Source organism: Crocodylus porosus, unplaced genomic scaffold, assembly GCF_001723895.1.
Source record: "Crocodylus porosus isolate Cpor-Errol unplaced genomic scaffold, CroPor_comp1, whole genome shotgun sequence".
NCBI classification, from domain to species: domain Eukaryota; kingdom Metazoa; phylum Chordata; order Crocodylia; family Crocodylidae; genus Crocodylus; species Crocodylus porosus.
This window is the reverse complement of record NW_017728947.1, coordinates 52,054,997-52,079,051: the sequence shown is the minus strand read 5'-3', so window position 1 is coordinate 52,079,051 and position 24,055 is coordinate 52,054,997. Positions and strand designations below refer to the sequence as shown.

The following is a 24,055-nucleotide window of genomic DNA, read 5'->3' as shown; positions in this document are numbered from 1 at the left end:
AGAGATGGACTACACATTTTTAGTTAGTCACAATTCCTAACAATTATTCCTTAAGGCCTTGGGTTGCACAGTCCCAGCCTCGATGAAGTCAAAAGTCAAAACTCCTACCAATTTCAACAGGGCCGGACTTGCAACATAAGGGTAGGCATAGGTGTCTGGTAGAGAAAGCACAGGGGGGTACATGCCCCCCCTGACAGGGCCGTCTCTGCCGCTGCCGCCTTCTGTGGGTGTTCGCCAGCTCCATCACCGCTGCCGCCGCCAGTGGCTTCAAGAGGCACCAGTCACCCATGGGGGTAGGACACCTATGGGTGTCAACACAGTGCATCTGCCTTTAGGAGCCTCTTGGCACTAGCACTCTTTGTTCTCTCCCTCTGTATCCTCACCCATCACATCTTGATGTAATAACTAGTGTGGAAGAAATCAAACTTTGCATTGTAGTTGAATCAGAATTGACAGAGCCAGCTTTTCTTTATTTAGGGCTATACTGTGGTCACAGGGAGGATTTCATACAGCAAGGGGAATCACTCACTTGTCTGTTTCAAAGGAATCCTCCCCCCTCTAAGTTTTCAAGCATTTTTATACTTAAGACAGAGAAAGAGAAAAAAAAATACGACCTTGAAGAAACTAAATTAAGTTTACTTAATTGGACCTCTGTGCACAGAGTAATAAGACATGCAGGATTTTTTTTTTTAATCTCAAAACATATAACTGAAATAAGCAGTATCAGCCCTTCTGGTCTCTGTCTGTTTTTCTAGTCAGGGAGGCCAGAAGCCCAACTAAATTCACTCTTACACTAGACAAGGGATGCTGCCCAAAGGGCAGAGAGCTTTGGGAACAGGGACCCTTGTCTGGACCGTGGCTCTCCTGGCCTCATCCCACTTTAACTCTGGCTATGCCTTCTGGCTTGGAGACCACTGTTCAGGACTGCGAGCTTCTGGCTCAGCTTTGGCCATGCCCTTGTGACCTCAGGCTCCAGCCCCTGTGAGACTCCTGCATAGACAGGTGGGGCCACAGATCCCACTTTATGGTCTTTTAGTCTCTGTCAAGCTCTGCCCCTCTTGTGCTCAGAACATACCCCCAGTCTTTATCTTCCATCCCCTCAACAGTCTGGAATTCAGGGTGTCCCCTAAGCACCCCTTTCAGTAGCCTCCACCTCCCCTTCCCAAGTGCAACTGGTCTACTCAGAAATGAAACATCACAAAATAGAAGCTATTTGGGCTCAAAGAAATGTCCTGCCTGGGGCTTGCCTCACCCAGCAGTGGCATGTTCCAAAGAAAAGAACAAACAGAAAAGCTTCGAGGTACCTTGGATACTCTTGGGTTTTCCTCACCCTGATTGCCACTCTGCATCCTCCCTCCATGGTCCAGGGTGTTCACACTGAACACATGGGGGCCCAAGGGCTCTGGGCCCCCTCGGGAAGAGGGCTATCACCCGAAATGCATAACGCTTTCTACATTTCCATCATCTCAGCGCCCCCCACCTGGCAAAAATAAAAGTTGGTGCCTACGGTCCAGGGTTCAGCCCCAAGTTCCTCCATCAGAGACTCCCTCCTCTATAGCTCCTACAGCTAGACTCCTTTTTCTGGTCTGAGGCTTGGACTTATAAAGGGTATTCCAGGTCACTTGACCCTCCACTTCTGGTCTCTGGGCCATCAGGCAATGTCTGCACCTGGACTCGAGAGCCATCTTGTTTCAGGTTTCTCTGCCTGTGAGTTTGACTCCAGCAACATACAGAAAGCATAAGTGAAATAAAGGAGGTGACAAGGAGAGAGGTGGTGGGGAGAGGATAGGGACAAAATGAAAAAAAACCCAAGTGAAGGAACACTATGAAGTGAAGGGATGAACTGGCAGACTTAGGGAGGATCAGGCACCTCTAGACTCCTTCCCGCTCTAGTAACAGGGTAGGGGCCCCAATACTGGGTCTCCCAGGTGAAGCCAAAAAGTTTTAAACTCCATGTAAAAATGAGTACAATTTCAGGATCATAAACGTTTATTTTTCCTGTTGGGTATATTTATACAAAAGGTGCAAAATCTTTATTCAGAAATGAGCACAATCTGTTTTCCTATGTTGCCTCCGGTCATCATGGATTGGAAAGCAGCTACAACAAAAAAACAAAACAAGTTAATTATTAAGATAATGCCATTTAATATTTGATAGATGGCAATTAAAAAAAATGTAAAACATTGGATAGCTACCATCCTGTAGACCCCCTTTACTTTTTATAACACTATAATAAATTGCCAAGGAAAATTAAACAAAACCTTAATAAAATCGTTTTAACATTGAAATGGCTGATCAGACCTACTTATGATGCATGTTCACTTAAAATTATTCCATACAGTACTTTTAGGCTATACCAGGAAGATAGTACACAGAAAATCTAAAGGAAGATTTTGAACTTGGAAGACAAGGTTTGTAAAATTGTTTTGTAAATAAATGTGAAAACTTTATGTAAAGTTAAAGCTTTGGGTAAATCGAACATGACATTTGACTGCCCAGTTGATCAAGTTTTTTTTAAAACCAATATGTGACGGTAGAGGGTTTAGAAACTGAAGTTAAACACACATTTTTAATGCTGACCCTGTAGGACTAAAACTATACTGACAAAAAAAATTGATGGAAATGGTCCTGCCAAAGTTCTCTTCCTCACTCCCTCTTCTACTGTTTCTGCAAGTTGTTAAAGGCATTTGTGCACCTATTCTACCTCTCTTTAAAAAAATAATTTTGACATTACTCATTCTTTGCTTTCTCGTGCATGTATCTTCTTTCTATTACCAGATCCAATACTGTTAAAAAATTCTTACAGATTAACCCATCAATTACAAACAACAGATTTCGTATACATTCTAATGATGAGAAACAAACTGATCTTCAGAAACTTTTGCAACTGGGGTACCGGTTAACTATTAATAAGTTAACCATCCTTAGTAACTTAAATTCTGCCATCCTTAGCATTGAAAAAGTCCACCTTTTTAACTGAAAGAAAATGAATCAAACAGCAAAACACGTATACTAATATCAAGGAGTTTTATTCAGATATAGAGTAAGTAACACATAACAAAACACAAGGAAAAGGAACTAATTTGAAAGTGTTCTGGAAGACAGAAACTCCTAAACGGGGAAGGAATGGACAGATGACAGGACACGACACGACACATAGGTCTTTAGCGTCACTATATTTCAACAAAGATTATTCTTAGAAAATGATGCTATGTCTTACCACCAGTTTTTTCCAGACCTCGTGTTACAGTCTCTCTGGCCTGTCAACAACAACAGGTCTTGTTAGTTTTCCTCAAAAAGATTAAAGCGTTGCTGACAATGACCATAAAATTGCCATAGTAATTACTCCACAAAGGAAGATAAGGTGGACATAGCCATGTTGTCCAGCTACATAGTTCTAAGCCTAGAAGTTATTTAACTCTTACAAAGATGGAACATTACTTGACTTCCTACAACTTTGTGTCTCTGGATGGCATCAGGAAGGAATTTTGCCCCATGGCTGGATGGTATGGACTGTGGTAGGTTTTGCCTTCCTCTGTAGCAAGGAGCATTACCCTTTTCCTGGTATGTTTTGAGCATATATTAACAACCTGCACAGCAGCATTAGCTACTGTGGTCCCCCTGCTCTGCCTGTGGCAGATTAGATCTTGCTGTGTCAGGATTGACTGTCTAGTTCTGCTAAGAGGTTAGACAATGGATTTGTATAGGATGGCTTGGATAGGAATGATCTTGCCACAGGGGGTTGGTCTAGATGACCCCTTGAGGTTCTTTCCAGGCATTTCTCTCTGGTTCTATGATAAGCAGGTCAGGTGGTAAACTCATTAGGCCTCATGAAGACCCAAATCGGCACAGGGCATTAACCCACCAACTAAAACCAGAGCCCCCAAATTATGTGCTGGTAATCCAGCCCAGTATGCTGTTGCAAAGAAGGCTAACAGCATACTAGGCTGCATTAAGAGTGTTACCAGCAGATCAAGGGAAGTGATTACTTCCCTTTATTTGGCACTGGTGAGGCCACACCTGGAATACTGTGTCCAGTTTTGCCCATTGCTACAGAAAGACTGTGGATAAATTGGAAAGAGTCCAGCAGAAGGCAACAAAAATTATTAGGGGCTTGGGCACATGATTTATGAGGAAAGGCTGAGTGAACTGGGTTTATTTAGTCTGGAAAATAGAAGACTGAGGCGGGATTTAACAGCAGCTTTAAACTACCTGAAGGGGGGGAATCCGAAGAGGATGGAGCCGGACTGTTCTGAGTGGTGGCAGATGACAGAACAAGCAGGAACAGTCTCAAGTTGCAGCAAGGGAAATTTAGGTTAGATACTAGGAAAATCTCTCATAAGGAGGGTAGTAAGACACTAGAACAGGTTACCCAGAGAGATGGTGGAATCGCCATCCTTGAGGTTTTCAAGACCTAGCTAGACAAAGCCTTGGCTGGGTGATCTAGTTGGGGATGGTCCTGTTTTGAGCAAGGCGTTGGACCAGATGGCCTCCTGAGGACCCTTCTAATATTCATTTTCTATTACTCTATGTGGGCATTAAACTCAGTGAGTTAGACAACTTATGGCTAAATACCTCTCAGAATCTAGGCCCTTGCATCAAAAATAAGGAATTAGCTTCTCTATATAAAGGAAGGACATATACTTTGTTACATGTTTTTTCTAGAAGACCAGTTACATTGCTGTAACACACAATCCTAAGTGGATATATTGCCCTTTCTAAATACTGCTGCTACAAAAAGAACCTTCAGGTGCATTATTGTACTCCTCTTTGAAACAAGGCACTGCACTCTGTTCATATGGGGGGTATGGAGAGGCTAAGAAGGAGCAAGGGACAAAGAAATTAGACACACATCCCCAAAGCAATGCCATCATCTCTAAAATCTTCCTCCCATAACTGAGAATTACAGATTTAGTTCCTACCTTCAGTTTCCCCTCTTTGATCCATTGACAGAGCTGTAGAACACCAGCTTCGTGCTTGTCCATATAGTCCAACACTAGAAATCTCTCCCTATTAAAACAATTATTGGATGTTCAGACTAAAAGATTACTAGATTACAACAAAATCCAGAAGTAATCACCTATGCTGACAAATATCAAGATACTGAAAAAATTACTGAAGGCTCAAGTTTCCATTACTTTAAATTTATGTAGGTTACTATTTTAGACTCTGTTTTTGGAGATGTAAATAATAATGCAACATATCAAAACGAATATTATAATTCTGATGATGTGGATCTAGTTGGTCAACATATATTCCAGATTAGTGAACAAGCACATATTTAAAAAATGCACAAAAATGACAACTCTAACTTCTGTTAAATACAGTAACACAGGATTCAGCCTCTAGTCATCACCAGCTCTCTCAAGAACCAAAGTAAGTTTCATCAATGCTCAGTCACTGCAATGATCTGTCTTTTAAAAGTTCTTAAGGGTTGTAAAAATATATGTCCCATCCTTGAAGGAAAAAATAATTTTTTATACAATTGGATTATTTTTCAGGCCCCAGTTCCTCCACACATGAAGAGCCAAAGCATAAATTGCATAGAGATTACTGAGCAGCTCAGAAAAGCATTCCCTTAACTGCTCAGTAGGCTCATCATTTGCAAAGAACGAATTCTGTTCCAAATGGACTGTTAACAGTTAAAAGGAATTAGGCAAAACCTATATTGCCAAGTATTGTGCATGTTCCCAGATCTGATACGGTAGCTTTTCTGTGAAACAAGCTTTGAAACTCACTGTACCTGTAATACAACTTTCTGCCTCTATTACAGGAATCCCCAGTATGGCCAAGTACATGCTTACTACCACCAGTATTACTCTATAGGCAGAGTGGATCATAAGTAAAGCTTGCTTCTTTTTAAATTTCTATAGTGGAAAGTTTGAGGGAAACATATGGATCAGGGATTGAACACAATTTTAGTTGTCTTATTACCTACCATGAGCAAAGGGATGTAGATAGCACCTGGTGAAGTGAGCTTCAGCTCATGAAACCTGTTCTATATGTTTACTTTAGTTAGTCTACAAGGTGCAAATCTAGCCTACCTTATTATCTACCATAAACTAGTGGCTACTTTAGAGTCATCTGAATCAGGCTCATAGTTTATTTGCCTGGACGAGACAAAAAAAAAAAAAGAAAAATCACTGCAAAATACAACTGTAAGTAATGCTAAATGTTAGAGCTTTGGGTTTCACGCTCTAGTATACAGTGTATATTTCTGGGGTTCATTCATGTGTGAAATATTGCTAGGAATGTGGGGATTTGGTGGCTAAAATGTCAATTAAAGGATCCAAAGTGGTCCAAGACAGACTGAAAACATGTTAGTGACCTATCACATTAGTCATCTGTTCTGAATTGTCACAACACAGATTGTTCTTTGGGATCAGGTAGGCATATTCAACTTGGCCAAGCTTCTGAGACTGTGGAATAGAGACAGGGAAAATACTGAAAACTTCCAGGTTTTAATTACTGCAGCTTTATGTTATGTAGGCCTGCTGAGAGTCCATGTCAATCTACCTTCAGTAACCCTTTACCTTTATGTATTTGCCACATTTGATATTCCCTTCTCCTAAGGGAAAAGTTAGTATTAAAAAGGATTACATAAATACAAAAGATGCAGTGGTTGAAGTACTTCACATTCCTGCCCTCATACACAATTACTCTCAGGAAAAAAACAACAACACTTGTCTGAGCATTTGAAGAAAAAACCATGGTAACACGTTCCTTCACAGTAGAGAATCTAACAGAAATCCAAGGAATAAAATCAACTGACCAGAGACGAAGCATATGCCAGTTGAGTTGCTCTTAAATTATACCGCAAATATACTGCAATTCTCCATGTTCTTTTTATCCATGTAATGGGCTTGTCAGCATGTTTTTATGATGCTACAGACATATCAAACATTGTAAGCTATAAAAATCTAAATCCTCCTCCCTTTCCCAGTGATCCAAACAAAATTGTCAGAATCATCTCCTCACATCAAATACAGAAATAACAGAAAACACTGAATATGAATTCTCTGTTTGATCTACCCTGAAGATGATGACAGAGGCTGAGGAAGGAGAAAAATACCTTGTGATATTCCTTGCTTTCCTTATTTCTTCTATTGCAGGAGCCAGTGGAGGAGGATAAATCATAGGTTTATTATACTGGGAAATCTGTCCACAGAGGATGATATGGCTGTTCTGATTCATCTGTTTAAAACACCACAGAATTAAAAATACATCTTCTTTGGCCTCCAGAAAGGTATACAACGTTTCCAGAGGTACACTAAAATACATGTATGGCTCCAAGCCAGTTGCATTAGTAAAGAGAATTCAAAAGAGAACTGTGTACAAGTGGTCACTTCAAACTGTAATGCCATGCAAGTAATTTAGAAACAGAGCAGGAATAAAACTACTGCACACACACAGCTGAACAAGATGTTTACTGGGAAACATAAAATAATAATCTCTCATGCTTATTATTAGGAAGTTGTTTACTGTGAATTTAACAGCATGAATGATCAGTTTTGAAATACAAAATAAAAGGCAGCCCTGAGTATATCTGCTCTGCAATCTGTTCCACAATAACTAAGTTCAAATTTTCTACTTAATTCTTTTAATCTGCTGAGTGGAAGTCACCTCCCCACTCTGCAAAAAGATATGAGGTCCCCTTCACTTACTCCACTGAAAGCCATTGTATACTGTATCAGTCACAGACACCTAGCAATATATGTAATATGGAGTGTGGGGTCAGCATGCATCAGGAGTGGATTTAGCAGTTATAATTAGTTTTCTTTCTTTTACTAATTCCAGACTAAATCTAGCAGGTGTCAGATTATGCTCTGAAAAATTCTTCTGCTAAAGGTTGAATAAAACAATGACGATTGGTTTCCTCCCCCCTTGGAGACCTAACTGATGTTTCTGAGTAAGAAAAAAAAAAACAACCTACCACTCAAGCTGGGTAAATCTTACTCAGGATTATTTCTCATAAAAGGTTTTCCTGGTAAAGGGAACCAATTCCTTCCCTTACACAAGTATTGACAAGAGGCCCTGCTTTCTATCATCCCCATCTGTAAGCCTCATAATGCTGCTGAAGAGGACGGGTAAAGAACTAAGTCCAGCAATGCTGCCCTTAAATCAGACAGAGAGGACCAAGACTGAAAAAAAAAGTAACCATCTTATCAGATACAGATTGTTTCTAAGGTGTCCCTGATCTTTGCTGGCTAAGGCAGCAAGACACCAAATGTAAAAATAAGGCTCGAGACTCCTGCATCACACTGCAAAATTTCTTTTCACAGGGCAATAAACCAAACCAATGTGATAGGCTTTTATTTCAGAAGTTTGGACCAATTTGACTTGGAATCACATTCAGCATTTCAGGAAAATGGGAAGTAATAAGGTTGTTCTAGCCTTTGGAAGTGAATTTAGTCTGGTTTAAAATACAGTATTATTCCAAACAGCACATAAAAGACTGTGCTCACAGGGAGAAATAAACAAGATAGTTGGTACAATCACCTGACTGATAACTGCATCACTGATGTCTCCACCAACATTGTCAAAGTACACATCCACGCCAGCTGGGCAAAGGTCCCGCAGCTGCTCTGCCACATTTCCCTTCTTGTAGTTGATGGCAGCATCAAACCCCATTTCTGAGACCAAAATGGAGCACTTCTCATCCGTACCTGTAATTCCCACCACTCTGGAGCAGCCCTCTAGGCGGCCAATCTTCAGGAACACAATAAACAAAACAGGTCATCCACTATCATCAACAATTTAACCAGCAGAATTCCAGGCACAGGTACTTAAAGAGCAGAATGCAATGTAAATTGCAAAATGACAAACACCATTTCCTTTTTACCTGACCAGCCGAAGAACCACAGGCACCAGCAGCTCCACTAACAACAATCGTCTGATTGGCACCTGGAATCACATGTCCTTTCTCTCTTATTCCTAGTAAGGCTGTTAACCCAGTAATACCAGCGGCACCAAGAAAGTGAGAGAGGTGTCCATCTACGAGTTGTGGATTCAGCTAAGGAAAAACAAAAGGATTTAGGGCTTATTTTGTTGTCTGACTGATCTTAGGATGGCCATATTTATCATTCAACAAATATACAATAACTTAGGGTATTTAATTTATATAAAAATAAAAGTTAGTTTGGATAAAATACAGATGTGACTATTGACTTAACTACTTATAATGCTTTGATAAAAAGGTTATTAAACTTGGACCTCAATTATTTTTGTTGCATAAAGTCATTTATACCAAGCTTAAGGAAACTTAGCGACCACAAGGTAAGATGTGAAATTACACCAGGGACAGAAAGCAGACAGACAATGGTTTTTCATGATTATTGATGATTTTCTATTTCTGTGCTAACTTGAAGGATGACATAGAAAGGCTGTCAAATCTGGAGGCTGGGGTCAATGGCATGAACAATGCTAAAACAAAAAAACGTAGGTAGAACACACCACTTCAAACTACAATAGTCTTCTGTTTAGAGTTTGAATACTATATGTTGTATGCGTAGTGGCCTCAAGTTATAGCTACTACAAAAAACAAGAGTTCTTACTTTCTGTGAGTAAGATTTCAAGTACAGGGTTAATGAATTAAAACATTTTGTATTAAAGGGAGAAAATGTTAAATCAAGAATCTGTTTTTCTTAGGTGGCAAGGGATCTACCTGAAATTTGAATGATTAACTGTCAGATTTTAACAGTTTTAGAAATGCACTTAACCAATTCATCAACCTGAGAATGTCTAGTGACAGTGAAAGGAATTTATTTTTATTTTTGCTAGAAAGGAAAAATTAAAGTAGACTTTGCATGCATGATTTGATCTGTCTTGCAGGATACTGGTTATTTTATCAGCACTGCTTTGTCCTTAATTAAAGAGACAAGAGTTAATTGTTATTTAAAAAAAAAGCAAGAGTTTTGGGAGGTTTTTTAAAGAAAAACTATATCTGTTATTGTTAACTGAATTTTCTATAATTCATTATATTACCTTTTGGAGCAGACTTCCATCTAAAATGGCTTTGGTCTGCCAGGGCCAGTTGAAGGAAGTTACAAAATCTCCTTTAACAAGGTGTGTATGTTTGCTATCCTCCACAATGCCAATGCCCCCACCATCAGCCACCTCAGAGAGCTGCCAAGCCTGGAGATATTCAGCATCTGTGTCTTCATTCATACGATAGCGCTGAAAAGCAAGGCTTTAATGAAGGCTTCTTGTAGAATAAAATGCAGGAGCTTCATTTTATGTTGAATAAACCTTGGGTGATGTGCATTTAAAAAGACATAAAACAAAATTTTCTAGCAAATCTTTCAGTGAAGACACTGCATTCAACTTCTTTTGTTAAATTTTTATTTCTCTTTTCATGTGTTCATTTAGGCACAAAGGGAGGGCTGTTTCATTTTTCTAAAAAAATAGCTGTCATAAATGCACACCTGGTCAACTCATTTTTCATAGTTTTTGTTCATGGCTGACTCCATTTCTAGCTTATTAGAACCCCCCAGATCCTTTCTGGCAGTACAGCCTCCTTTTTTTTTTTTGTATAACTACATCTGATTTCTCCTTAGTGTAGTACTTTGCACTTCTTTTTATTGAATTTCCTCTTGTGGAGTTGACCATTATCAATTTTTTACACCATTTTATATTGTTCTTAGTTTGTTTCTGACATTGCCTTGTGGGACAAGGTCAAAAGGCTTACTAAAGTCAAGATAAATTGTTATCTATTGCTTCCCTCTACCGAGACTGCAGTGCTGCTGCTGCGCCTTGCTTTGGCTCTGCAGCACATGAGCACTGAACTCTTGAGTTCACTGGCTTGTCAGCCCATCTTCTGCCAGAGCTGCTGCTTTAACGTGACCCCAGAACCTGCCACTGCTGACAAATTCTGCATCGGCAAGGAACAGGTGGGGTGAACAGCAGTGGTGTCTCTCCATGGACTCCTTGAGCCATGCCAAAGTAGTGTGGCTTTTTCTGGAACCACTAATGAGCTCAGAGAACTCACCATGTATACACCACACACACAAAAGGGGCAAATGACCACATTCCTCTGTTCCTCCTTGGTGGATCTGCCCATGCTTCCCCTTTATCCACCTTCCCAGTTATCCTCTTAAAGAAGGGGATGAAAAGACACTTGGCAAGGAACAAAAGGTACTCTTCTACTACAAAGGTCTGAAAACAATGCTTTTACATAGTCCCTACTCCTGCCATTTCATGGAATAAGAACCCAGGACACATACATATCCAAATATGGGTCTTCCAGGTAATAGTGCAGACTATTACTAATAGTCCATCAAGCTAGGTCCCTAAAATGCTCGGTTTATAGTGTTACAGATTTAATTTATCTGAAATGTGAGATTTTCGTGTTACTATCTGTATCTGACTTCCTAAATCTTCATTCTGTGAAAATGTTTGGGCCATGCAAGTTCTGTTACCTCATTAGACCTTAAATTTAAAGTATGTCTGTCTCTCTTCTTTTGAAATGAACACTGAAAATGGATATGGAGTCACAGGCGGCTGCTGAAACAGAAACTGGAAAAATGTCAGACAGAAACATCCTCTTTTTCTCCTACCTTCTCTACCACCCCTTCCTCCCACATAGTTCTTGATCTAACTCTTCTGCGTTTTAGTTGGATAAATGATGGTGGCACTGTTTCTATTATGTATAGTAGAGATAAAAGGGTCAATCTCAAGATAATATCACCGGCCTGATATCCTAGGGTTGGTGGTTCTCAAACTTTTTAGACTCAAGGCAACCCTCAGAAAATGCCAACTACTAATTACATAATATTATATAGGGGCACTGGCAGATTTGGTTGGAAGCATGACACAGTCTTGCTGGACACGTCCTCATGAAGTATTTTACTTCCTTATGAAGTATTTTCCACTTTTTGCTCCTTTAAGCCATCCAAGGTAGGAGAGATTCTGGTCTACTTAAGTAAATACAGCTACCGAATTTTTTAAGTTAAAGGCACATTAACTTTATGCAAAGTGGTGCTGGCTCCTACCCTGGGGGTCTTTAAGAGGAGGCTAGATGAACACCTTGCTGAGGCTGTTTGACCCCAGTACTTTTTCCTGCCATGGCAGGGTTGGACTTGGTAGGGTTGGAAGGGACCTGAGCAGATTAACAACTATGAAACTATGCCATTTATGGAAATGGGGGATTTTTGATTTGTGTTGGCTGATTTTTGCCACCCTTCCACTGCATCAGTGGAGATGGCTTTTTCCTTCCTCTCAAGAGGAAAGTATTCACCCTATCTGGCATTCAGCTTAAAAACAAAAACAAAGGCAAAATTATCACGAAACCAAGCCAGACACAAAGGGCAGAGTTCTACTTTACTTTACATGCCCAGATGGTACTTTTCCAAGTAAGCAGCTTTTTTGGCATTTAAGCATACTTTATGGTTTTATTATTTGTGCAGTGTGAATGCATGTATCTATACAGCTACTGAGCATGTATGGTAGGCTATACACTGACCAGGAAGGGACACAGTTACATACATCTGTAGGCTAGGTATACATTAAATCACAGAATTCTACGTAGCAACAGTGCATGGCTAGTACGCATCTGAGAGAAGAGAACCCTCTTCTGGTTTTGTCTCAGCACCTGAGGGGTTAAGGCTCCTACCCAGGAAGCAGGTGTTTGAGCCTACACCTCTCTGACTTCACAGCACTGTGCTCGGACTACCACCCACTGATTAGACTATCCAGGTCCTCCAAGGGAAGTCTGGAACAGACTCCCCCAGAGGTGGTACAGTCACCCACGCCGGCAATCTTCAAAAAGCGTCTTGATGCCCACCTTGCCAAACCAGTGCACAGCCCATTGCTCATGCTCAGTAGTTGTGCGGATGCTTATGTGTTCATGTTACATAGGAAAGAGCTGCAAAATGTGCATAAATGCCAAACACACCATGTACTGGCTGGAAAACTGCCGTTTGGGCACATCAAGAAAAGAAGAGTTCTGTTCAAAAGTTTTCTTCTGGTCCTACAGGCCAAGAGCCAACAATATACAGCCCACGGAGCTGTGGCTTCAGCAGCACTCAGTGACAAGGAGTTATCCCTGCACAGCACTGCAGCCAGCCACCTGGGGCTCTGCCAGAGGGGAGATCTGCCTGTGCTGCACCACACTGGGCTGCTTGGGATTCTAGCAGAAGGGGACATTTGCTACATCACATCCTGGCTTTGCAGTGTGAAGAAATGGCAGTGGCAGCTGGGTCCTAATGTCTACCAACCTTTGACCCAAGCTGGGTCATTTCAGTCTCCCCACCCCATCAGAAAACACTACCAAACCCTGCTATACAGCTGTATACATATAAGCTGCATGTATATGAATGGCAAATTCTTCCCTGGCATCACTGCATTGAAGTGAAGTAAGTTATGGAGCTATACCAAAGATAAATTTGGGTTTGTGGTTTGTACTAAACATTATGCATGGCACTGATGTACAATCCTTTTTTGCAAGTCTCCAGATTTTGCCTCAAGGTCTATACCTACCATGTAAGGATCCACAGAAAGGTAAAGAGTTCGAACACATACTTGTCCCTCTTGGATTTTATCTGGTATTGTGACCTCTTCTGTTTGGAAGTTTTCTGGCACTGGCACACCAGTTTTACCTAGATATTTTAAACGGAGTAAAAAACAATTTAAATGAGAATTACAGTTACCTCATTTAAAATTAAGACCTTTATGTTTAATTCCTTTGTATAAAAATAAATGAAAAGCTCATGTCTACCTAGTTTCAAGCATACAAATAGTAGCCACGTTTCAGACCTTGAATAACAGTCTGAAATTTAAAAAGTTTAATTTAGTTTTTCTGTTTCCCCATTAATTTTTATAAAGGTCTTTTAAAGGATCTCCCTCAGGAAAGAATAAGCTGACTTGCAGCTCAATATCGCAGGCTGAACACCCTAACTTCAATCTATGCTCTAAACCCTTTGACCCTTCTGCTTCCAGTAACTAAAGTAGCTTGTTTAAAGATAGTTTCAGTATCTCTATACTGCAAAATACAGTATAGCACAATAGTCTTAGTAGGGAAAGGACGTATATGATCAAAGTGCATGTATATTTTAGCTATTCCTCTGAAAGGATGGAGATAAGTGGTTATAATGAAATAAGAATAGTCCAGAGGATGCCACAGACTTATGTCAAGGATCCCAGAATTTGGGGATCCCTTCCAAGCATAGTTTACCCTAGCCTGAGAATTTGGGACATTATAGACATTACAAGGATAAGATCATTTATTGGAAAGGGTTGTTTTTCTTTGTGATTACAGAACTTCTGGAGAGTAAGTCATTGCTGCATTAGAAGAACACTCATCTGTAAGTGCTGTCACTCATGCCCAGACCTGTCAGTACTACTTCCACATTGAGTAAAGTGTCAAAAATCTCTGAAGTCCTCTTCCATTTGTTCTTTAGCAGTTATTAACTAGCAAGCACTATTCTAAGACCTGAAATGGCCTGCACAATGATGTAAGTGCATAAGCAAGGAAGCAAACAAAAACAACAGAAAGTGTCCATTTTAAGCCCCCTTCTAAACATGGCAAGAAGGGGACTTGGAAAGTTTGCCAATACCAAACGGACAAAAATAGTCAGTAAATCATTTTATTTACAGTCTTGTAAGAGTCAGCGTCAATTGCAAACAACAGAAAGTAAAACATAATGACATTATCAATCTAAAAAGCAATCCTTGATAGTGTGTCTTTTGGCTATAGACACTGCTTTTTATGAATCACTAATATACACTTGACTCAGGTACATGCACACAATTCTTTTTCTTACCTAACATTTTATAATCTATATTATAATACACTTTCATCATAAACCTCCTTTACTACTGCAGCCATCTTACTGTGCATATCAAGTTATTTTCTGTCATTTCCCTTCTTATTTTGGAGGATTAGACCACTTGACTATTATACCACTGAAAGACAATACATACCAGGGCGTGAGCTGAGTACTACTCTTTGTATAATCATCACCACTTTGGCAGGACTTCCACTTCAGTATTTCTGCAATGCAAAAGCTGTTTGAAATGCATATCAGATTAAAAAAAATTCCTTATCAAGAGACAATCTGGGGATGCAATATTTTGTTATTTAAAACACTGAGGGAAAAAAAATCTATTAAATCCTGTGTATGGGTCCAAAGGGCCATAGCAGTAGAGTGCTTAAGGTATCTACTCTGATTCCAGAAGGCATAAGTTCAGACTGCACTTTGGACTTGGGCTGTGGCTGTTATTAACATATAAACAGGTACCTGATCTTTCAATCTTTCCATATTACCACACCGTGTAGCGCTGGCAACACATACTTTAACAATGCTAGTCCAGTGAACCACTAGTGTTTGATGAATATCTGACCTTGCAGTAGGCCCAATATGAATCATAATATCCTAGTGGTCTCCTAAACAACAGCCATAGTCTGACGCACAGCTGGCTACTGACAATAGCACCTCTCTTGTTTCTTGAGGTTAGAGAACCCTGGACAGGAAAATACAGAACTTACTGACTATCTTGTTGGTATGGCTGGTGATGTGATATTGATTACAGAGCAGAGCACACAAGGAGTAAGAAATCAGCTTTGCCTATTTTGTGTCTATGGTACCAATATAATGCTTGTGATGATGGTGTCAGAGCAGGGTATGGGGTTTGTGGGACGGTGATTTGTGGAGGGGCATGGCTCTGTGGGGGGGATGGTGTGTGGGGGAGGGTTTAGTGTGTGGTTGCAGGGGTGGGTTTGTGCGTACAGTGGAGCGTGTTTGAGGATGGGTGTCTGTGTAAAGATTGTGAGGGGGTATATGTGGTGTGTATGGGGTGTTGGGGGTGTGGGGCCCCCCCACAGCACACAGCTCCTCCCATCAGTGATGGCAGCAGCAGCAGCAGCAGCAGCAGCAGGCCCTTGGGCAAGGAGAAGAGCCAGGCCAGTCCACCTGTCACTGGGTGGTGGAGACCCAAAGCCCTGAAAGAAGTGGGTGACCTGGAAGAAGAGCGAGCAGGAAGGGACAACAGGGAAGGTGTTCTCATTCTTCCTGAGAAATTAGGACAATCAACTAGTTACCTCAGGTGCTTGTACACAAATGCACGGAGCCTGAGAAACCAGCAGGAAGAACTGGAAGTCACCTGCATAGTCACAGAGCTGACATGATTGGAATAACATAGACTTGGTGAGACAGCTCTCATAACTGCAGCATGGTCATGGACGGGTACAAACTTCAGGAAGGACAGGCAAGGAAGAGGAGAAGGAGTTGTACTTTATGTAAAAAAGCTGTGTGATTCCTCGGAGGTCCAATATGAAACTGGAGATAGGCCTGTTGAGAATCTCTGGGTTAGGGTCAGAGGGGAGAACAACAAGGATGATGTTGTGATGAGGGTTTGCTATAGACTACCAGAACATGAGCAAGTGATGGATGAAGCTTTCTTCAAACAGCTAGTAGAAGTTTCCCAATCACAGGCCCTCATTCTCATGGGTGACTTCAAATCACCCTGACATCTGCTGGGAGGATGATACCACAGTGTACAGGCAACTGAGGAAGTTTTTGGAAACTATTGGGGACAACTTCCTGATGCAAGTGCTGAATCAGTCAATGAGGGACCATGTTCTTCTTGACCTGCTGCTCACAAACAGGGAAGAACTGGTGGGGAACATACTAGTAAAGAGCAACTTGGGCAGCAGTGACCACAAGATGATTTGAGTTCTGGAGCCTGAGAAACTGAAGGATGGACAGCAGCAGAGTAAGGACCCTAGACTTCAGAAAAGCAGACTTGAACTCACTCATGAAACTCACAGGCAGGATCCCCTGGGAAGCCAGACTGAGAAGGAGAGGTGTCCAGGACAGCTGGCTATGCTTTAAAGAAGCCTTACCAGGAGTGCGGGAACAAACCATCCTGACATGAACGACACGTGCCGCCAGAGGCTGGGGGACACAGTGACCACCTGCAAGCGGTGGTGATGGTATCCGCAGCAGCGGCATGGCAGTCGTGAGCGGGGACTGCCCACAGGCTGTCACAGCGACATCAGTAGCGAGGGTGGGCCAAGTGGGCAGCCACAGAGGTCTTGGTGGCGTGGGCGGTAGGGGGGAGTGCTGAGCGGCAGGCAGGGACTGCCTGCAACTGCTGTCAGCGGTGGTGAGCAGCAAGTGGGGATCGCCCACAGCTGCGTTGGTAGCAGGGGCAGCGACCACCCACAGAAGCTGACAGCAGCTCTGGTGGCGGCCAATCTCAAGGAGGGTATGTGCCCCCTGTGCCCCTCCTACGCGTCGTCTATGCATCCTGATGCGCAGGAAGACTAGCAAGTATGGCAGAAGACCAGCTTGGCTTAGCAGGGAACTCTTCAGTAAACTAAATCACAAAAAATGAAGCTTATAAGTGGAAACCTGGGCAAAACAACTAGGAAGGAGTATAAAAGTATTGCTTGGGCATGCAGGGATGAAATCAGGAAGGCCAAAGCCCCCTTCTGGGGGCTGCAGCTGGAGTTGCAGCTGGCATGGGATGTAAAGGGTAACAAGCAGGGTTCCTGACATACTTGTAGAAACAAGAGAAAGATCAGGGAAAGTCTGGGTCTCTTTACTGAATGGGGAAAGCAACCTAGTGACAGAGGATGCAGAAAAGGCTGAAGTGCTCAGTGCCTTTTTCACCTCAGTCTTCACAGGTAAGGTTAGCTCCCAAATTACTACACCTGGCAGCACAGTCTGGGGAGAAGGGGAGCAGCCAGCAGTGGTGAAAGAACAGGTTACAGACTATTTAGAAAAGCTGAACATCTGCAAGTCCATGGGGCCAGATGGGATGCACCCAAGGGTGCTGAGTTGGCCAATATGACTGCAGAGCTGCTTGCCATGAGTTTTCAAAGATGATGGCCATCGGGAGAGGTCCCAGATGATTGAAAAAGGCAAATATAATACCCATATTTAAGAAAGGGAAAAAGGAGGATCCAGGGAACTACAGCCTGGAACCTCAATCCCTGCAAAAATCATGGAGCAGATTCTCAAGTCATCTGTTTCTAAGTACTTGGAGAAGAAGGTGATTATGAACAGTCAGCATGGACTCACCAGGGGCAAGTTATGCCTGACCTACCTGATTATCTTCTATGATGAGATGACTGGCTCTGTGAATGTGAGGAGACCTGTGAATGTGGTATACCTCGATTTTAGCAAAGCTCTTGATATGATCTCCCACAACATTCTCACAGGCAAGCTAAGGAAGTATGGGTTGGATGAATAAACTGTAAGGTGGATAGAAAACTGGCTGAATCATTGGGCTTGAAGGATAGTAATCAATGGCTTGATGTCTAGTTGGCAACCAGTATCAAGTGGAATGCCCCAGGAGTTGATCCTGGGACTGGTTTTGTTCAGTACCTGCATCAATGACCTGGAAGATGGGATGGAGTGCACCCTCAGCAAGTTTGCCAATGACACCAAGCTACGGGGAGTAGTAGATAGGGGTGCAGGGTAGGGATAGGATTCAGAGAGATCTAGACAAATTGGAGGATTGGACCAAAATTAATCTCATGAGGTTTAATAAGGACAAGTGCAAAGTCCTGCACTTTGGACCGAACAATCCCATGCACCAGTACAGGCTGTGGGGACTGCCCGCAGCTGCCATCTGTGCAGGCAGCAATTTTGCAGCAAAGGACCTGGGAGTTACAGTAGGCTGAATGAGTCAGCGATGAGCCCTTCTTGATAAGAATGCTAACAGCATACTAGGCTGCATTGGTAGGTGTGTTGCCAGCACATCAAGGGAAGCGATTATTCCTCTATTCAACACTGGTGAGGCCACATCTGGAGTACTGTGTCCAGTTTAGGCCCTCCAACTACAGAAAGGATATGGACAAATTAGAGAGAATCCAGTGGAGGGCAATGAAAACAGTGATGGGGCTGGGGCATGTGACTTAGGAGGAGAGGCTGAGGGAACTGGACTTATTTAGTCCAGAGAAGAGAAGACAGAAGGGATTTAATAGCAGGCTTCAACCAGCTGAAGGGTGGTTCCAAAGAGGATGGAGCTAAACTGTTCTCAGGTGGTGGCAGATGACAGAACAAGGTGCAGCAAAGAAAGTTTATGTTAAATATTAGGAAGAATTTTTGCACTAGGAGGGTTGTAAAACACTGGAACAGGTTACCCAGAGAGGTTGTGGACAGTCCATCCTTGGAGGATTTTAAGACCTGACTAGACAAAACCTTGGCCGGGATGATCTAGTTGGGGATGGTCCTGCTTTGAGCAGGGGGTTAAACTAGATGATCTCCTGAGGTCCCTTCCAACCCTAATTTTCTATGATTCTATCGTGCATGGTTCACATGCAGCTCCCAGGACACAGGTACGACCCAGGGGAAGCCCCGTACAATAGACCTGGCAGTCTTCCCCACTCCCATGTGCAGCTGTCAGGTCTCCACCGGGAAGCAGGGGATGGGGCTCCCCGCCACTTCCACCAGAGTCCCATGAGCTGTAAGTGGCAACAGGGAAGGCACACAAGAGCTGGGAGCTCCATGTGAGCCCTGCACAATAAAGGTGGTCTGGCCTGGCTCCACTCCTTGCCACTATGTGCAGCTCCCAAAACTGCCTGGAGCTGTGTGCCACCTGGTGGCTGTGCCTGCAAAGGCCACAAATAGACCACTGCCTGCTGCTGCTGTTACCACCGGTGGCAGGGGTTGTGCACCATGTGGGGGAACATGGTAAACGGGGGGGGGATCCCCACATCTGCCCACAGTCCCTCACGTCCCACAAACACCACACACACCTACGCCCAGCTCACCTGAGCTCTGTGCTCCCACTGCACCACTGAGCATGGGCCCCGGGCTCCCACCAGCCCCAGCCCCATGCTTCTGCCCAACCGCAGCTTCTCTACCTGGTGCTTGGAGAAAGTGCTGTAGCAGGGACACGAGATGGGGCCATTGGAGGCTAGGGAAACTGAGCAGGTCCCCCAGTGGCTGCAGCAGTGGCAGCAGCAGCCCCATCCAGAAGCTGTGTGTGCTTCCTGGGGCCCTCCCACACATGAGGGTGGGACTGAAGTTGGGGACTGAGTGGGGTACAATTAATTGGTGGGTGCCCACAGGCCAGATGAAATGACCTGGCGGGCCAAATCTGGCCCACAGGCCATATTTTGCCCATCCCCGTGTTAGAAGAATTGTAAGTAATCAGGTAGAGCCTGAGACAAGCAGCCACCCCACCAAGCCATAAATCTCTAAATATGTTACCCTTTCTCTTGGCCTCACATGTCTCCTCTGCTTAGCTGCCCAGTGGTCCAATTTCCCCTTCAGTCAATTGAAGGCCAGAATATTAGTCAAAGATTCACAGCAATAAGTATATAGTATTTACTCAAGTTGAAGATGAGTCCCCCTCCTTGCCTCCCCATTTAATATGGGGGGAAACCCTCTCATCTTGGAATTGAGTATGAGGTAGTGGGAGAGTGGCTGTTGCTGTATAGCTCAAGCTCCAGTTCTGGCCCCACCTTGGGGTCAAAGCCACAGCTGTCCCCCATCGTTTACATTTGCTCTGGGTCTGGCAGGACTCTGGTGCCACTCCAGCCGGGGGCATGGAGCACATTTTCAGACCCAGCCCAGTAACAGCTGCTGGAGCAGGAGCTGTCCAACCTGGCCCCAGAGCAGGGAAGAGGCTACACAAGGTGGGGTGAAAAGAGGTGGAGGGAGCAAGCAGCAAGGGGGACCAGGCAAAAGGGGTCAAGAAGGTGCCAGAACTGCAAGCAGGGGCAGATGGTAAGGGTAAAGCTGCTTGACAACCCCACCACCTGCCCCTCACACTACTACTTTACCTGCTGCAGCAGTGTGCAGGGGAGAGTGAATTTAAGACAACCCTCCAATAATTTGATTCTATACATGAAAAACTGTAACAAATTTATAAAATTTTCCATGCACAGAATCTAATTATTTGGGAGTCATTTTAAATGCAGAGCCACCTCGGATTTAGGTAAGTACTATAACATGGAGTGTGGGGTTAATGTGCATCAAGAGTGTTTTAGCCAGTGTAATTCACTTCCTTTCTTTCCCTAATTCTTGACCAAATCTAGCCATGTTCAGATTATGCTTTGAAAGGTTCTTCCCTGCATACGTACTAGGGCAATTTTATTTTCCTGTACAGCAGTCCAGCCAGAAAACAGATATACTGAACATGGTTAGTAGACTAGAGTGGGAAATGTAGAATCATAAACTGTGCATGACTACCAAAAACTGCAATTCTGCAGCTATATACATACCATTTAAGCATGTAAAGCAAAATACAACTAATGCCTAAGTGACTTGCTTAAGGTTACCTATAATATCAATTTTATAGCAGGGAATGGAACCCAGGTCCTCCAGATTTTAGGCTAGTACCAGTTACTACCCCCTTCCTTCTCAGGAAAACAGCTATGAAAACAAAAACATTTCCCAAAAAAATTATTCACTCAGCTCCTCCCTCACAAATGAAAGACTACTGCTAAAATGGGTATCAGAGCTTTCCATAACATTTTTTTCTTCTCTAGCACAAGTGAATTTGCTTTGCATTGACTGACATTCAATTGCAAACGATTATTAAGATGGATTTATACTCCAGAAGCAAATAAAATAAAATAAAAAGAAGAAAAAAGAGGTGGAATTCTGACCTCACTTCAGTTGAAGAATAATAATGAACAGCAAGTATAAAAACTATTTTTTTATACAACTGAAAAAAAAAGGCAAAATAGGGGTTCCATTTATTTTGATAGGTAAGAATTTACCCCATGAAAGCTTTGCATAATGTATATAATCGTAGGCCCCTACTACTACATGTTACATATATCATGCAATTAACTGGTCAATCACATAATAAATTTAGACCGGCCATAGGTGCAAAGTAATTATTACATGATAAAAATGACTATCCAGCTATAGAGAACATACAAGCTATAAAGTTAGTGCTTGAAAATGTGCAACAACTCTACAGCTAGTTCTCTCCAGCTTTAATTTGAACATGTAACAGGTCCCTTAATCATACAACCATTACACATACAGTTTTACTCACGTGCATAATTTCTCAGAACTCAGTATCAGGTACCCAAAATGAGGGTTTGAAAATAAATTAAATTAAAAAAATACATATCAGTAAAAAGCAACAGTTTGTTTAAAGATCCTTCTATAACAATGACAACACAAACAGCACTGCACTTACATATATGAACACCAGGCAGCACAACTACCTGGTTTGCTTCAGTTAGTCAAGGTACATGATGTGCAAATGATAAACATCAATAAGAGAGAAAAATAATAGATATTAAAATGCTTAGTTTGAATAATTTGATATACTTTTGTCATTTCCATTAAAAAAAATTAAACATACTGAAGGCCCTATTCTAACATCAGCATAAATTGCAACCATATTAATAGAAGGCAGAATAGGCCTCAAAACATGTAAAATACCATATTAAAAATACTTATTACATTGAACAATCCAAGATGAAGGGACACATATGAGTGAGATACAGTTAAATAAAAAGGTAGATATGCCAGTGACAGCAACATACAAAAACAGCACTGCGCTAAGGACTCCTATTTAAAATATGTTTTCAATATGAGATAAGAGACAGCTGCAGTATGAGGCAATGTGTGTGTCATGCTCTAGGAAGAAAGGAGATAATACATTGTCAGGCCCTTGTATTAGCAACACATTTTTTTCTGAAAGGAAAGTGATCAATCAGATCCAGAAATGAGGAAAAATTTTACACCTCTAACTCTGTTTTCCTGAACTCTTCCTCTGAATTTCAACACTGAAAAGGACTGGAAGCCTCTATTCAAAATTCACTGAGTCTGCTCTACCAAAAAACTTCACAGTGATGGATGTGGTAGAAACCCAATCTAAAAAGAAAAAGCCCATCATCTCATTGACTTGCAGGACTAGTATAAAGTAAACGTGTTCCTATTTCTATACTCATCTGAACTCTGTAAAATGTTAACCTCTCCAAGCACCAAGTGCATTAAGACAGACAGACAAACAACATTTTTTTTTGGTTACCTTGGGTATTATTTTGCTGGCATTAATAACCAATTCAACTTAGTAAGGATCTCCTTTCTTAGTTTTTCCAAGTATATACACCTTTAAGGATTTGGGGGACAGTCTCTAGAAAGTCAGACTAGATGTTCGTAATTATGCCTTCTGACCTTATAACGTATGGAAATGTACATTGCCAATTTTGTGTTTCAAAAGCTGTCTTCATTATTGAGTTAACCCAAATGTAAATTGTTTGAGTTCAAAGAAAAAAATCATAGAAAATTAGGATTGGAAGGGATCTCTGGAAAAAGGAATCCAAGGAGAATGAATTTAAATGGCTGATTTAAATACCTAAAGTTCTTGAAAACAGGAGTCCTATTACTGTTCCTATACAGTTTAAGGACATGTGATTGAACAAATGGCATCACTGTAGATATTTAAGACTTTCTCACATAGGTGGCCAGAGAGGATTGGATATGTTGGTGATTGAAGTGTCACTGTATGACAGCTGTCACAGTAGAGCATAATTATGGAAATGGATATTTATTTCTCAATACGGCATTTATTCCAGGCTACAAGCCAATAAACCATTACACAAGTAAATTAAAACGTTGCAAAATAATATAAGTCGTATATATTTTCCCAATATTAGACTACAATAGAGGCAGGTGAGCAAGAAAAAGCCAGGCACTTTTTAGAATCATTTATGAGAACTTTTTGGAGGGAATGAAACTAGTCAACACATCTGCTGAACTGGTCAACACATTATCTTCTCAATTCCCCTCTACAAACTTTTGTACTCATTGAAAATAGAAATGGATACAATGCGTGACGAAGCACCTCTGGATGTTGAAATCCCAGTCTGCCATGCTTCTTCCAGCTCTACTAAGGCTCACTTAACCAGCATGAGGTGCATCTTTGCACAACCTCAAAAAGAAAAGGTCTGCTCATTTCCTTGTCAACTGTGTCAAGGATGAAGAGTATATCTGCCCTAGATTTTCATAGATTTCACAGACATCAGGGCTGGAAGGGACCCTGGGAGATCGAGTCCAGCCCCCTGCCCAAAGGGCAGGAAGTCAGCTGGGGTCATAGGATCCCAGCAAGATAAGCATCCAATTTACTCTTGAAG

General features: G+C 42.0%; 1 protein-coding gene and 1 long non-coding RNA gene across 5 annotated transcripts in view; one reads left to right on the top strand and one right to left on the bottom strand.

Moving 5' to 3' along the window:
- Positions 1-1,966: 1,966 nt before the first annotated feature.
- PTGR2 (prostaglandin reductase 2) overlaps positions 1,967-24,055 on the bottom strand; it is a 24,072-nt gene continuing 1,983 nt past the window's right edge. For 3 of the 4 annotated variants that reach the window (XM_019551948.1, XM_019551949.1, XM_019551947.1), the window contains 9 exons: positions 14,920-14,989; positions 13,477-13,595; positions 9,985-10,176; positions 8,843-9,013; positions 8,500-8,709; positions 7,073-7,194; positions 4,923-5,010; positions 3,221-3,260; positions 1,967-2,098 (listed from right to left, as the gene is read on the bottom strand). In XM_019551948.1, the coding sequence (XP_019407493.1) occupies positions 2,034-2,098; positions 3,221-3,260; positions 4,923-5,010; positions 7,073-7,194; positions 8,500-8,709; positions 8,843-9,013; positions 9,985-10,176; positions 13,477-13,595; positions 14,920-14,956 (1,044 nt within the window). In that variant the 5' untranslated portion in view covers positions 14,957-14,989 and the 3' untranslated portion in view covers positions 1,967-2,033. The remainder of the gene's footprint in view (positions 2,099-3,220; positions 3,261-4,922; positions 5,011-7,072; positions 7,195-8,499; positions 8,710-8,842; positions 9,014-9,984; positions 10,177-13,476; positions 13,596-14,919; positions 14,990-24,055) is intronic. The other variant, XM_019551950.1, reaches the window with a different exon arrangement.
- Positions 10,859-23,610, top strand: LOC109321348. Its single transcript, XR_002104039.1, has 3 exons — positions 10,859-10,946; positions 14,231-14,234; positions 23,600-23,610. It is a non-coding gene; the product is annotated as an uncharacterized LOC109321348 (long non-coding RNA).